At 40.6% G+C, this 14,796-nt stretch overlaps 1 protein-coding gene across 1 annotated transcript in view; it reads right to left on the bottom strand.

Annotated features, from left to right (window-relative positions):
• Positions 1-4,328: 4,328 nt before the first annotated feature.
• Positions 4,329-14,796, bottom strand: part of CCDC83 (coiled-coil domain containing 83) — an 80,083-nt gene continuing 69,615 nt past the window's right edge. Inside the window, exons 8-11 of the mRNA XM_011938500.1 lie at positions 13,227-13,348; positions 9,183-9,262; positions 8,448-8,653; positions 4,329-4,994 (exon numbers count right to left, since the gene is read on the bottom strand). Coding sequence (XP_011793890.1) covers positions 4,833-4,994; positions 8,448-8,653; positions 9,183-9,262; positions 13,227-13,348 — 570 coding nt within the window. The 3' untranslated portion in view covers positions 4,329-4,832. The remainder of the gene's footprint in view (positions 4,995-8,447; positions 8,654-9,182; positions 9,263-13,226; positions 13,349-14,796) is intronic.

Here is a 14,796-nt window from a genome sequence, read left to right on the forward strand (position 1 = left end):
TATCAAAAAAAACTCCTGCAGCTAGCTCAGTGTCTGCCCAAATGGCCACCCAGTTTTGTGCTTGAAACCAGGGCCCTGGTGGGTAGTCACCTGAGAGAATCTCCTGGTCTAGAGGTTGCGAAGACCATGGGAAAAGCAGAGTATCTGTGCCAGAATGCACCATTCCTCACAGCACAGTCCCTCATGGCTTCCCTGACCCCTTGTGCTTCAGCCCCACCTTGTTTCAGCTCCTCCTCTGTGGGCTGCACCCACTGTCTAACCAGTTCTAGTGAGATGAGCTGGGTACCTTGGGTGGAAATGCAGAAATCACCCACCTTCTGTGTTGATCTCACTGGGAGCCACAGACCAGGGCTGTTCCTATTTGGCCATCTTGCCAGCCACCATGTAATATTATTCTTAAAGTCCTAGCCTACTGACAAATAGCTGGATCATCTGTGGGCATGCTTTGTTTGCTTTTCCTCCTGATTCTTAGTCTTATTTTCCTGCTTCTTTGAACTGTACATGCACGCACACACACACACACATACACAGGTATAAAGTTTGGTGTGCTGAACATTGTGTATACAAGGTGCATAGTGTCTGGGTTGGTATTCTTTATTCCCCAGAGAAAAAGAATCTATCCTCTGTAAGTTATATTAGATGAGGGGAAAATCACTTCAAACCAATCAAGAATTGAGTGGAGGAATCGAGAGGCTCTGGTGAGGAGTGGGTGCCATGTGTAGGTGGTGAGTGAGGAGGGAGAAGGGAGGGAAAGAGAGGAGAGCGAAGAAAAAAAAATGAATTGAGCTGGGTCAGGGCTAGTTTGCCGTTTTACTTAGATTGAGTCTACCTCTGCTCTGAAATCTCTTGAGAGTGATACCTTTTAGTTTCAGGGCCCACACGTACAGAATAAGTATTCCAGGTGTATCCATGTCTCTCTTCTCTATTGACACTCAGTCCCTAGGTTATGTCATTTAGGTTTTCATGGCTTTAAATTTAGTTCTGGGCTGTTGATTCCCAGATCTGAATCTCCAGCCTTGACCTTTCCTAGCAGGAAACAAAGGACACATTCAAACAGGATACCTGGAGAAAATTTAACAAAGGCAATATATAAAAAGGTGTGGGCAGGATCAAGGAAAACCAACAGGAATGGTAACATTCCCTGGGGCTATCAACAGACGGGAACTGTTCCACTTCTGGGTCTAAAGGGGCAGAGGGAGGGAAGCACTTACCAGACCTAGAGAGTAGCTATACTGATTATTTCTTGTCTGAGATGATTGGGACCAGAAGTGTTTCAGGTTTAAGATTTTTTAGCATTTTGGAATATTTGCATATACATAAGATATCTTGGCAGTAGGACCCAAGTCCAAACGCAAACTTCATTTGTGTTTCAGATACACCATATACACATAACCTGAAGGTAATTTTATATACTATTTTAAATTATTTTTTTGTGCATGAAACAAAGTTTTTACTGCAACCCATCATCACATGAGGTCAGGTGTGGAATTTTCCACTTCTAGCATTGTGTCAGTGCTTAAAATGTTTCAGATTTTGAAACATTTTGGATTTTGGATTTTCACATTAGAGATGCTCAACCTTTGTTAGGTGAGCCTTCCAACAGGAATAGTGGCCTTTGATAGAGGGACCCTGCTAATATACATGACCTGGTAGAAAAAGAGCTGGGGGAAGAAATCTCACCCTTCTCACTTTCTTTGATCTCCTGCTAAAAACTCCTATTAAACAAACTCAGTTGGAGGTTAGAAGCAAAGGACATTGATGCAGTCCATAAAGGTCACCCTTTGGGACACAGAGATAAGGGTAGAAAGTGGATCTGGAATGGTCAAACGGAAGCACACATACAATGCAACAATTTTATACTCATGAATGACTAATAGGTATCTCAATAGATGGATATGTTAAAGAATGGAGTAGAGTGGAAAAGAGGCCTGTGAACCAGGTGCCAAATTAAAGATTATGGAGAAGAGTGATGAGAAGAGTTAGAAAATTATAGCAAAGAATAGTAGTAGAGGGTGACATATATACTGAGCTTCAAAAGGCATGTTTTTACATAAGACTGGTGGAATTGTGGTCTAGAAGAGGCATTGCATTGGCAAAAGCATGTAAGCCCCACAGAATGTGGGGGCAGAGAAGAATCAATACCATTCACTAGAGAGGGCTACGGGGAAGTGAGTTCTTTCTGGGGAAAGCCAGGTGCCAGTCAAAACCAGAGAATAAAAGAAATCTTCAACAGGCTGGGCATGGTGGTTCATATCTATAATCCTAGCACTTTGAGAAGTTGAGCCAAGAAGATCACTTGAGCTCAGGAGTTTAAGACCAGCCTAGATCACATGGTAAGACCCTCCCAGCCTCCCCCAACACCATCTCTACAAAAAATAAAAAATTAGCTGGACATGGTGGTGAGCTTCTGTGGTCTCAGCTATTTGGGAGGGTGAGGTGAGAGGATCCCTGGGAGGCTAAGGCTGCAGTAAGCCATGATCATGCTACTGCACTCCAGCCTATATGACAGTAAGACCTTGTCTCAAAAAGAAAAGACACTTTTGAAACCGCCTTTGCAAAATTATGACCGAGACAGCAAAAGAGATCTAATTTAATCGACTCCATCTTGCTTCTAATCTCCAAGCTGTCCTTTTCATTCTTGGGCAGAGGCTCAACTAACTTTGGGAAAAACTTATAGTTTAGAACAAACATGATAACAGCCCTTTCCCAAAGCAGACCTCCTTCTTGCCTACAGAGTAGATTGCATTTGTAGGACTAACATTAGCCATAAGATTAGAACTTATGGCTTAGGAGTCATGCAGCTGGAGGTTACAAGATTCTGACTGTCTCTAAACTGCTTGTAAGATCAGTGCTTGAGATATTTTGCAGACCCTGCACATGATGAATCAGCTGGCACTACCTAGACTGATAAACTGGCTCATCTCGTCTTGTGGCCCCCCCCACCTAGGAACTGATTCGGTGCAGGAGGACAGCTTTGACTCCCTATGATTTCATCTCTGACCAATCAGCAGACTCACTGGCTTTCCCACACCTACCGTGTTGTCTTTAAAAACTCTGCTACCCGAATGATCAGGGAGACTGATTTTAGTAATAATAAAACTCTGGGCTCCCGCACAGCTGGCTCTGTGTGAATTACTCTTTGTCTATTGCAATTCTCCTGTCTTGATGAATCGGTTCTGTCTAGGCAGCAGGCAAGGTGAACCCCTTGGACATTTACACCTTCAACAGTGGCGTTTGTCTTGTTTACTGATTTTCTTAGAGGTTATGGTTGGAAGGTTTGGGAGAGAATGGGAAGAGTCCAGGAAAGCACTGAACACAATGGAGATTAAAGTACAGGAGAGGCCGAGCGGTGGCTCATGCCTGTATTCCCAGCACTTTCGGAGGTTGAGGCATGATGATACAGACCTGCAGTCCCAGCTACTCGGGAGGTTGAGGCAGGAGGATTGCTTGAGCCCAGAAGTTTCAGGATGCTGTGAGCTATGATAGTGCCACTGCACTCCAGTCTGGGTGATAGAGTGAGTCCTTGTCTCCAAAAATTAAGTGCAGGAGAAACTCAAAGGTGTTCAATTGGTGATGGTACTACCACGTAACATGACCAGTGTTTTTGACTTCTACAATGAAGAATGTTAAGGTAGCAGCATTTGAGATTGAGGGAGCAGGAGTGCTAACATCCTGCAGGCTCAAGACAGTGCCACACAATTGTCCTTACTTTAAATGCCAATAACATCCCCCACTGATGATTAATTAATCCTTATATCACTAAAGATTACAGAAATATGACATATGATGGTATTATCTGGTCTCGAGGATCCAAATGGAATGGTGATGTCACATCCAGGTAGTCACAGTGTCCTTGGCTTGTGGTAGCCCTGAAAGAAGTGGTATTTTCTTGGGATAGGAACATGGTAGTTTAGGCTAGATATAGCTGGAGGGAGGGAGTGCTCCCTATCAGTGGATATTTTTATATGACAAATTAACACTCTCAAGTTTGTTAACATTCATTTTTTACATTCATTTTAAACAGGGTGATATGGTTTGGCTACGTGCCCACCCAAATCTCATCTTGAATTATAGTTCCCATAATCCCCATGTGTCATGGGAGGGACCTGGTAGGAGGTAATTGAATCATGGGGGCAGGTTTTTCCCATACTGTTCTTGAAGTAGTGAGTAAGTCTCACAAGATCTGATAGTTTTATAAATGGGAGTTCCCCTACACAAGCCCTCTCTTGCCTGCCACCATGTATGATGTGACTTTGCTCCTCATTTGCCTTCTGCCATGATGGTGAGGCCTCCCCAGCCATGTGGAACTGTAAATCGATTAAACCTCCTTTATAAATTACCCAGTCTCAATTATGTCTTTATTAGCAGCATGAGAACAGACTAATACACAGGGTTAAACTAAGAAGAATTGACTTGAATTACAGACTGGCTATCTATCACATTGAGCATCCTCAGAGGGAAAGATGTGTAGACAATGCTATGCAAAGTTTTTCTTAGAAACATTTCTAATGGGACTATTTCATATTGGAATCACAGATTAACCAGTGAATGTTTTGTGTGTGAAAAGGAACCTCAGAGACTACCTTGAAACTACTGTCATGTTTCTGAATACTTCAATGTAGAAATACAAAGTGTGCTTCCATTTTGGTCACTCATACCATGCAAGTAAATGAATAGCTGAATACCTTTGATTTTAAATGTAATTATGACCTTTAGAAATAACAGCTGGTTTAAAAATGAGCCAAAGCGTAAGTAAAATGGGCAACGGATATACTTTAGTTCCCAAAGAATATTTATAAGAAAAAGTCATGTTTCCTTTGCAGCTTTCAGTCTTAGAGAAAAGACTTCATCATCTTATATGTGATGCGACTTTCTGGGCTCCTGACATCTTTATAGAGTTTGACTGGAATTTCCTTCTCTTGAAAATGAATGGGCATTTTCTTGCTCTTCACACTCATAAGCTTCACTCCCAGGGGGCCCAAGTTTACATAATCCTATGGTGAACAGACACAAAAAAGAATAGGAGAGGTGATTCAGCAAATTATCAGCTTTGATAGATTAGGCTTGCTTTATTACAGTTGGCCTTTATCTGACAGAGTTCATTGCCCCCTAATTGCCTGATGCTGTGTAAAACATGAAATATGAGAGCCACTATAAATGAGAAAAAAACAAAACACTCAGTAAACTTATATACCCAGTAGGGCATACACAGTAGGAAAGATCTCCTAAAAAGCAGGCAGCAAGGCTGGAAGGCTTGTCTCATAGTGGGTTAATGGGGGAGGGATGCTGGCTATAGTTAGTGCAAAACTATCTACAGTATGTGAAAGGAAAATAAAAACATGGGACCCCAATTCACTTTGCCAAAAGGAAAAAATTAAGCTGAAAGCTGAGTCATGTAAGCAACTACCTTTCCTTTTGTTCCTAAGCAGATACATCCAGATAAAAGGTTAGCTGTCTCCACAGGTAGCTACTCTATGTTCACCTGATCTTTCGTAAAGGGCGAGGTGAATACATAATTGACTGTTCCCCTACCTGCTCCTTTTCTCTTGCAACATGTGGATGACTGTAACTTCCTGCTTTCCCCTCCAGCCCACTTTTCTCCTTTAAATATTGAAGGCCTCCAAGTCATCTTTGGAGACAGGCACAGACCACACACTGTTTCTGTGATTTCGAGGTTTTTTTTTTTTTTCCTCCCAGGAAAATGTTTTTTTTTTCCTTAACATTGGCAAAATCAACTTCTAAATTGATTGAGACCTGTCTCAGCTACCTTTTGGTTTACAAGTCTAAGATATCAACAAACAGAATTAGAAGTCTAACTGACATGAAATCCATAGCCAACCCAAAACTGGGTGGACAGAGCTCATGCCCTACCCAATGTCCCTTCCTCCAGGAAGTCTCCCATGCCATAAGTCTTGCTTTTTAATTCCTTGGACACATCACTTTAGCAAACCTTTCCCAGGTGTTCACTATATGCCACGTCCTGTATCAAGTGCTGGGCTGCAATGATAAGCACAGACTGATCAGGGACACAGGTACAGGTGGTCTGTTTTCTCTTATATGGTAATTGTTGATTTTCTTACCTGTCCTCTACAAGTCTATAAGTGATTTGGGGGCAAGGCCTGCTGTATAGGCATATTTGAGATTTCATTTCTTGCTGTTCTCTCCCTTAAATGCCCAAGCATTTAACAAGGACCTGGCATGTTGTGGGGTTCTCAATAAATATTTATTTGAGTTTAGAAGAATCAAATAATGAAAAAGGAAGGTGATGTCTTATTTCTCAAAATACATATAATTCTATTTAGCTTTCAAAATATGTAGTTGTGAAAAATGAAAGATAGGAAAAAAGCAAGTTGATGGAGACCTACCACATATTTCAGAATTACTGGGAAGAGGATTCTCAAGTAATACACCATAGCCATGGCAGTTTGACTACATCAAAAACTTTCATGGAAAGTAAGGTCTTTCATTCAACCAAATGGTATGCAATTTGGGGATTTTGTAGACAACTGTCCACTCGCCTGAGATCATCACGAGATCCCAGGAGTCATGATTCCAAGATACTCATGGAGGTGTTTCAGTGCTAGAGGAACTAGAACTTTAGTCTTTAAATCATCACTTGATGGCAGCAGGATTGAATTGTAGTTAGTTAAAATGGTTTGTGTTGGTTTATTCAGTTTCTTCTGCTTTCTTACATCACTTTTTCCACTATCAGACTTTAAGTTCTAGGAGAGCTTTTAAAGTACCAAGAGGGAAAATAACAAGGGATGGCTGTGGGAGTAACTGGAATGTACTAGGAAGAAGTTTTAAAATTAAAAGGCTTAATATTCCAGGTTTTAATGAATGGTATATGTGCAATCTGTACTTTCCAAAGATAGCCTAGTTCATATCCTGTTCCAAGTGCTTCTCTTACAACGTGATACTGACCTTCCTCCATTAAGATGTAGGAGCTATGTTCCTTCCTCTTGGATGGAACTTTGCAACTACATCAACCAGTAGAATATGATGGAAGTGACAATGTATGATTTCCAAGGCTAAGCCATATAAAACTAACCCTTTCTTTCTTTCTTTCTTTCTTTTTTCTTTCTTCTTTCTTTCTTTCCTTCTTTCCCTTTCTTTTCTTTTTCTTTCCTTTTCTTTTTTCTTTCATTTTTCTCTCTTTTCTCTCTTTCTCTCTTTCTTTTCTTTCTCTCTCTCTACTTCCTTCCTTCCTTCCTCTTTCTTTCTCTCTCTTTCTTTCTTTCCTTCTTTCTTTCTTTCTTCTCTCTCTCTTTCTTTCTTTTGAGACAGAGTCTCACTCTGTCACCCAGGCTGGAGTGCAATGGTGCCATCTCTGCTCATTGCAACCTCTGCTTCCCAGGTTCAAGCGATTTTCCTGCCTCAGCCTGCCAACTACCTGGGATTACAGGCATGCACCACCATGCCCGGCTAATTTTTTTTTTTTTTTTTTGAGACGGAGTCTTGCTGTGTCGCCCAGGCTGGAGTGCAGTGGCATGATCTCGGCTCACTGCAAGCTCTGCCTCCCAGGTTCACGCCATTCTCCTGCCTCAGCCTCCCAAGTGGCTGGGACTACAGGCTCCTGTCACAATGCCCAGCTAATTTTTTTGTATTTTTAGCAGAGACGGGGTTTCACTGTGTTAACCAGGATGGTCTCCATCTCCCGACCTCGTGATCCACCCTCCTCGGCCTCCCAAAGTGCTGGGATTACAGACATGAGCCGCCATGCCCAGCCTAATTTTTATATTTTTAGTGAGAGGGGGTTTCACCATGTTGGCCAGGCTGGTCTCAAATTCCCAACCGCAGGTGATCCACCTGCCTCAGCCTCCCAAAGTGCTGGGATTACAGACATGAGCCACCACAGCCAAACTACTGCTTTTATCTTGGTCTCTAGGATTGCTTGTTTTGGGAGAAGACAGACACTATAACAAAGGAAATTCAAAACACCCTGTGGGGAGGCACATGTGAAGAAGCAGTGAGGCCCTCAGTTTAGCTAGCATCAACATGCTAGCCATATGAACAAACCACCTTGGAAGTAAAGACTTCTGCCTAAACCAAGCCTTCAGATGGGTGCAGCCCTAGCCAACATATGGTTGCAACTGACTGAGAGTCCACCAAGTGAGAACTGTCTAGTGGGACCCTTCCTAAATTTCTAACCAACAGAGCCCTAAGGGAGAATAGTTATTGTTATAAGCTACTAGGTTTTTGGGATTGTTATGTAGCATTAGATAACTTACTTTGTATACTATTAATGAAGGCCTATAAAGGAATAATGGAAGCAAATTGGGCAAGAGTAGGAGTGAAAATGGTATCCAAATGAGAGATATGAATGGTGGGCCAATTTTACTAATAATTGCAAATGGAATTTTCAATATCCATATTTTAGGTTAATTTTCTCAATTAATAAAACAGCATTTTCTTGGTAGTCAAAGTTACGTTCTTATGAATCTTACCTTGAAATCCTTCTCATCCTCATATAGTAAGTACTTCATATCAGTGTCCCCAAACTCTGTGCATGAGTTTTCCTCTTTATCTGTCTTTACATACTGGAGATCTTCGATGCTATTTTCATGACTAAGATGTAAGGTACTGCTCTCATCTGATGAGGACATCAAGTCTCTACTTTCTACTTCTATGGGTTGCAATTCTGAATTATCTTCTTGGATGAATACAAAGGAATTAATTATGTATACATTTTGAACATATAAAAATAAAAATGCAATTCATACTTTGTCACATTTTTAATTGGATAGAACTTTGAGAACTGCAAATGTAGAATTTATGTATTATAGTAAGAGGGAGTCCCATTTGTAGAAACTCCAAGTTGTATTTCCTTCTGTTAGCTAATAAGTTAAAGTAATTATATTGGTGCCTATGTATATGTTGTCATTTTGGTTGGCTAAATAGGGCCCTAAACCTTGCCAGTGTAGATAGCAGCCTCATCCCTCTCCACCAGTATTTATTTAATTTACTGTGAAACATAGTGACTTTCATTTGAAAGTGGTACTACAGACAGGAGATAGATTAGGACAAGCACTGCAAGAGGAGAAATTGAGAGAAGCTGGCAGGTAACTAGTCTCTGAATAACTTTTGTATGTGGGGCACCTGCTCACAATAGTTAAGTGTATTTTAAATAGAAAAACAAGAGTTTGAAAAAAATCACTATCATTACTGCAATAAAATAATACCTATATGTGTTTCTGGCAATTCCAAAGGCATTTCTTCAGGTGGCACTTCTAGTCCAGCAGCTTGGGTAAGATATAGTCGCCTAAAAGAACAAATAAGAAAAACAGTCTATCAGTCAATAAATATTGTATTGCATGCTTACTAGGGTCTATCTCTCTACTAGGTGCTAGAAATGCATAGATGAAAAATGATACATAATTTCTACCCTGAGGAGCATAAAGTCCAATGGGGTGACAGACAGCCTTACAGTATTTTAAAGTCATGATGTGTACCATGATGGGTAATTAGCATAGTGTGAGAATGCTGGGATGCAGAAAGCAGCAGCACCTGAGTTAGCTTTAGGAGGCAGCAAAGTTTTCCTGGATGAAACCTGAGCTTAGTCTTTGATATGGTTTAGCTAGGCCCACCCAAATCCCATCATGAATTGTAGTTTGTATAATCCGCATGTGTTGTGGGAGAGGGACCCAGTGGGAGGTAAGTGAATTATGGGGGCAGTTACCTTCATGCTGTTCTCATGTTAGTGAGTTCTCATGAGATCTGATAATTTATAAGGGGCTTTTCCCCAGCCTTCGCTCTGCACTTCTTCCTGCTGCCATGTGAAGAAGGTCATATTTGCTTCTCCCTCTGCCATAAATCTGTTTCCTGAGTCCTCCCCAGCCTGGTGGAACTGTGAGTCAATTAAACCTCTTTCCTTTCTAAATTACCCAGTCTTATGCAGTTTTTTTATAGCAGCATGAGAATGGACTAATACAGTCTTGAACCTGGAGGTGCTTGCCAGGGAAGAGCTAGGGGTGAAAGAAGAACATTCCAAATAAGGGAATAACACACTTAAAGTTCAAAAAAAATGAGAGTGAGCAAGGCACCAGTCAGGTCACTGTTGTAGTATTTCCGGTGTGGAATGATAGTGGCCTGAAAGACATGGTTTTGAAATGAAGAGAGAAAGAGAAAGCGAGCAGTAGGAATCCAAGATGCCATCTAGGTCCTGGCTTTCGTTTAGTGGTATGCTTCACCTACAAGCAGTGAATTGATGTCCATATGCTGTTGTAGCTCTCTCTACATTGTTTAATTCTGTGCTCTCCTTTTTAGAGTGTCCGCTGAATTTTTAATCAGAAAATATCATGCTTTGAAAACTCTGTATGGCCTTTCCATGAGGTTTACCTGAAGACAGCAGGAAGTAATTGAACACTTGCAAATGTGCGAACAACCCTTCATGCTTAGCAGCTAAGCAACCAAAGTGAGTCCCCTAAATTAGAGGCTGTCAGTTATTTAAGAACATGAATAAAGTGTTATCCAGATGCTAATGGCTCCAGCAAATACTGTAACTACATAAAATATTTACACCTATGAAACCTTCTAAAAACGTAACTTTAGGTAACGCAAGTTTAGTAAAGGTACCTTAGTAAAGATAAGTTTCACATGTAGCTGTGGTCTGCAGGGAGACATGTCTGAGGCTATAGAATTCTTTTCTTTCCTAGTTTTACCATTGTGAACAATTAAGATCTTTCTAAATGCCATAACCTTCAGGAATCTAGCTTTTTCTGTTAATCACTAGTTTACTGTCACTTCTGTACTACTATAGGGTAACAACACTTGATACTTAATGGTATGGAAAATAGTTCAAAAGATGTTCTTATCGTAAGTTAGTGTTAGATTTGTAGGTATTGGCCCACTTAGCCTCAGCCCTGTGGCACTGGAGTCCCGGGCAGTCACCTCTGGCTGACAGTTTCCTCATCTGTTTGTCCCAGTGTGTCAAACAAATCCTATGACATTCTGTGTGAGTTGTGATGGGAAAAAGTTTGAGTAGCTCTACATAGGAAATGTGGTAACTCTATTAACCACAGTATCCCATTCCTCATCCAAATAGGAAAATAGAACTTCTGTGTCCACTGGAGACAGTTCATGTCTATTTCTTACCACCCTACTAGTATTTTACAAAACTTAATTCTCAACAAAGAGATGGAGGGGGAAGTTACCATAAAATATAATATGTGTAATATTCCTTTGGCTTGGAAATGGGTACAGTAAAAGCTCCTGAACGCCCTCAGAAGTCTAGTAGATAACTGAGGGCTTTCACATTTTTCGGTTTCTTTATGCAGATCTTTCTAAAGTGTCCAAAAGTAGTTGCCTCAGGGAGTTTACAATCTAGTAAAGCAGCAGACATTAAATAAGTAATCAAAAGTGTGATAAAGGTTGGTTACAAAGGAAAAGTTCAGGGTGTTGTGGAAGCATATAGCAAGGACACATATATCAGTTCCTATAAATGTCACCCATGCTGTTTCTTTTCCCTTGGAAATATTTTGACTTCATTTCTTCCAACTCTGAAGCTAGACTAAGCATTCCATTCCTCTCAGTAAGGAAAGCCAGCCCCTAAAGCACTGATGAACAATGTGGATTTTACAGAAGATTTTTACGGGGAAGAGTGAGGATGAGGTTAAATTATATACTGCACAGTAAACAACTCAATGAAAAATCCCCATTAAAAGTTTCTCAATCTCCCATTCTGTTCTTGCCAAGTCCCCTCTGGCCTATGAAATAATTCCCTTTTTTAAGAATTATTAGCACTTTACAACCATATCAGAACAAAATCAAATATATCAGACTGAGTTGATCCAGGTAGAGACACGGGTCTGGCAGTTTAGAGGGTAGCTCTTTACTAAAGTTTAGCCAGTTCAGAAAAGAAGGCAGTGGACAGCAGGTATAGCAGTAGTTAGAAGCCACATTCCAGCAATGCCTGGCAGAGATTAGACATGATTCCAAAGGCAGCAGCAGCAGATGACGAGGATTAGAGGTGGGACAGGAATGTAGCACTGGAGACCTGATCACAGAGAGGAGGGCTGGCAAAAGTGAGCATTGCCTACTGGGCAACAGTGAGCACGTACCCCTGAGGGGCCCTCTAGGGCATCAGCTGAAGAGACTGGACATACAGGAGTTCAGTAATCAGTCCTCATTCAGCCTCACCTCATCTATATTGGTATCTACTCTCTCTGAAGCACATAAGTACTCATGCAAAGAGGGCAGATGGCCTCATTCCTCTATCCTGCCCCACCCAGCTTATCTCCCAATTTCTCTAATCTTGTATCCTGACACCCATCATTTAGCCTGGCAAACAAGGAACCCATAATTTACCTGTATCCACCTTTCTTGGAAAACAATAGAAAGTTTAAAAATAACAAATACATGATCATGTCTCAAATAGTAGTTTTCCATGTCACACAAACAATAGGAACTACTTGTGTAGAAAATTTTTCCTGGCTATTCCCCCAGGTTCAACTTAACATCTGCTTTAATTCCTAGACCTAGACATTTCTCTCCCATACTTGCACACATGCACCCTACATTTGTGTGACTTACCCTCTCTTCCTAAACATGCTACTATTAGATTATTTTTTGGTTTTGACTACTTGTCTAAATTATGAGTGCCATTTTGAATTTTAATTTTATATTCAAGGGCCTTAGGTTTCTGTCAGGATTAATATATTAAGACTTTTTTTGTCAGATAAGGAAAACAGCTAACCAAACATATAAAAGTGTATGCACCACTTGGTTTCTTGTGTGCAAGAACAAATGTGACTTGAAATGCCAAGCTCTTTTCTCAGCCTCCAGAGTAGTTTTGACTCTTTCAACCAAAAGAAATAATTCTACAATACATAGGAGCCCAGATCACCTCCATGAAACTTCCAGCAAGTGGATCACCTCCTCCTCTGTGCTAACTCTCTACCTCCTCCATCTTCTGCTGTACTGTTATGTACTTACTTTCATGACCATTACCCCTGCTGGTCTGGAGGCTCCAGAATGTTGGCAGTTATGATGTTCATGTTATGTGCTGGCTATTTGGACTACAGTGCATTGCAAGAAAAGCCAAGTCAAACTTTACATTGTACCAATGGTCAATAGTAATAATCCCTATACCTTCATCCATTTTGTGTGTCACTTTCTTTTTGACTACTGCTGGAGCACTGAAGAATTAAATCATCTTTTTTTTTTTTAAAGCAACTTTTTACAGTAGATACAAATGTTTACAAAATATATATATTAACAATTTTCACCTGGGTATCTTGAGATCCACAAGTCTACAGTTGAATAGTTGATCAATAAGCACCAAATTTTCTGCTTCCAGTTCATGAATAGCATTTTCTAATTCTTCAACTTCCTTCCTGTGAATTGCAACCTGTTCTCAGAAGGAGGGAATGAATGTCAGTACTTATTGATTCAGTTCTATTAAGTTTTCTTTTCTTTCTTTTTTTTTTTTAAGACAGTTTCACTTTTGTCGCCCACGCTGGAGTGCAGTGGTGCAATCTTGGCTCACTGCAACCTCCACCTCCCGGGTTCAAGCAGTTCTCCTGCTTCAGCCTCCTGAGTAGCTGGGATTACAGGCATGTGCCACCATGCCCAGCTAATTTTTTATTTTTATTAGAAACACAGTTCCTCCATGTTGGTCAGGCTGGTCTGGAACTCCTGACTTCAGAAAATCTGCCCGCCTCGGCCTCCCAAAGTGCTGGGATTACAGGTGTGAGCCACCATGCCCCGCCAAGTTCTATTAAGTTTTCTATAGTAAACTCAACTTCTGAAAGAGCATTTGCCTGAGGAGAAGACCTATTGTGTATCATTTATTACCAGGCTTGTTTTGTCCTTCCTCCCTAAAAAGGAATAGGTGGAAATCATTTTTAGATCATCAGTAGAACCTGTCTGAATAGTTAGGCAGTTATAGAATAGCAGGAATTGTCCTTTTCTACTCTTCAAAAACACTGCTGAACTTAGATATGAGCCAGAGGCAGAGATAACTAAGAAAACATGGCTTAATGTTTACTGAAGAAATGGACTAACTTTGGTACATTAATTGGGCCTGTAAAAAAGAAGAAGAAAAATAATGTGGCTAATTCAAATAGGAAAAAATGTCCTGGTTCTGTTGCCAGAGTTTTCATCTGTTTTTATTTTTTATTTTTCTTTTTATTTATTTATTTATTTTTTATTATACTTTAAGTTCTAGGGTACATGTGCACAACGTGCAGGTTTGTTACATTTATTTATTTATTTATTTTTTATTATACTTTAAGTTCTAGGGTACATGTGCACAACGTGCAGGTTTGTTACATATGTATACATGTGCCATGTCCATGTGCTGCACCTATTAACTTGTCATTTACGTTAGCTATATCTCCTAATACTATCCTTCCCTCCTCCCCACACTCCATGACAGGCCCCGGTGTGTGATGTTCCCCATCCTGTGTCCAAGTATTCTCATTGTTCAATTCCTACCTATGAGTGAGAACATGTGGTGTTTGGTTTTCTGTCCCTGCAATAGTTTGCTTAGAATGATGGTTTCCAGTTTCATCCATGTCCCTACAAAGGACATGAGCTCATCTGTTTTTATGGCTGCATAGTATTCCATGGTGTATATGTGCCACATTTTCTTAATCCAGTCTGTCATTGATGGACATTTCGGTTGGTTCCAAGTCTTTACGTGTGCATGTGTCTTTACAGCAGCATGATTTATAATTCTTTTGGTATATACCCAGTCATGGGATGGCTGGGTCAAATGGTATTTCTAGTTCTAGATCCTTGAGGAATCGCCACACTGTCTTCCACAATGGTTGAACCAGTTTACAGTCCCACCAA

Source organism: Colobus angolensis, unplaced genomic scaffold (assembly GCF_000951035.1).
Source record: "Colobus angolensis palliatus isolate OR3802 unplaced genomic scaffold, Cang.pa_1.0 Scaffold174, whole genome shotgun sequence".
Taxonomy (NCBI): domain Eukaryota; kingdom Metazoa; phylum Chordata; class Mammalia; order Primates; family Cercopithecidae; genus Colobus; species Colobus angolensis.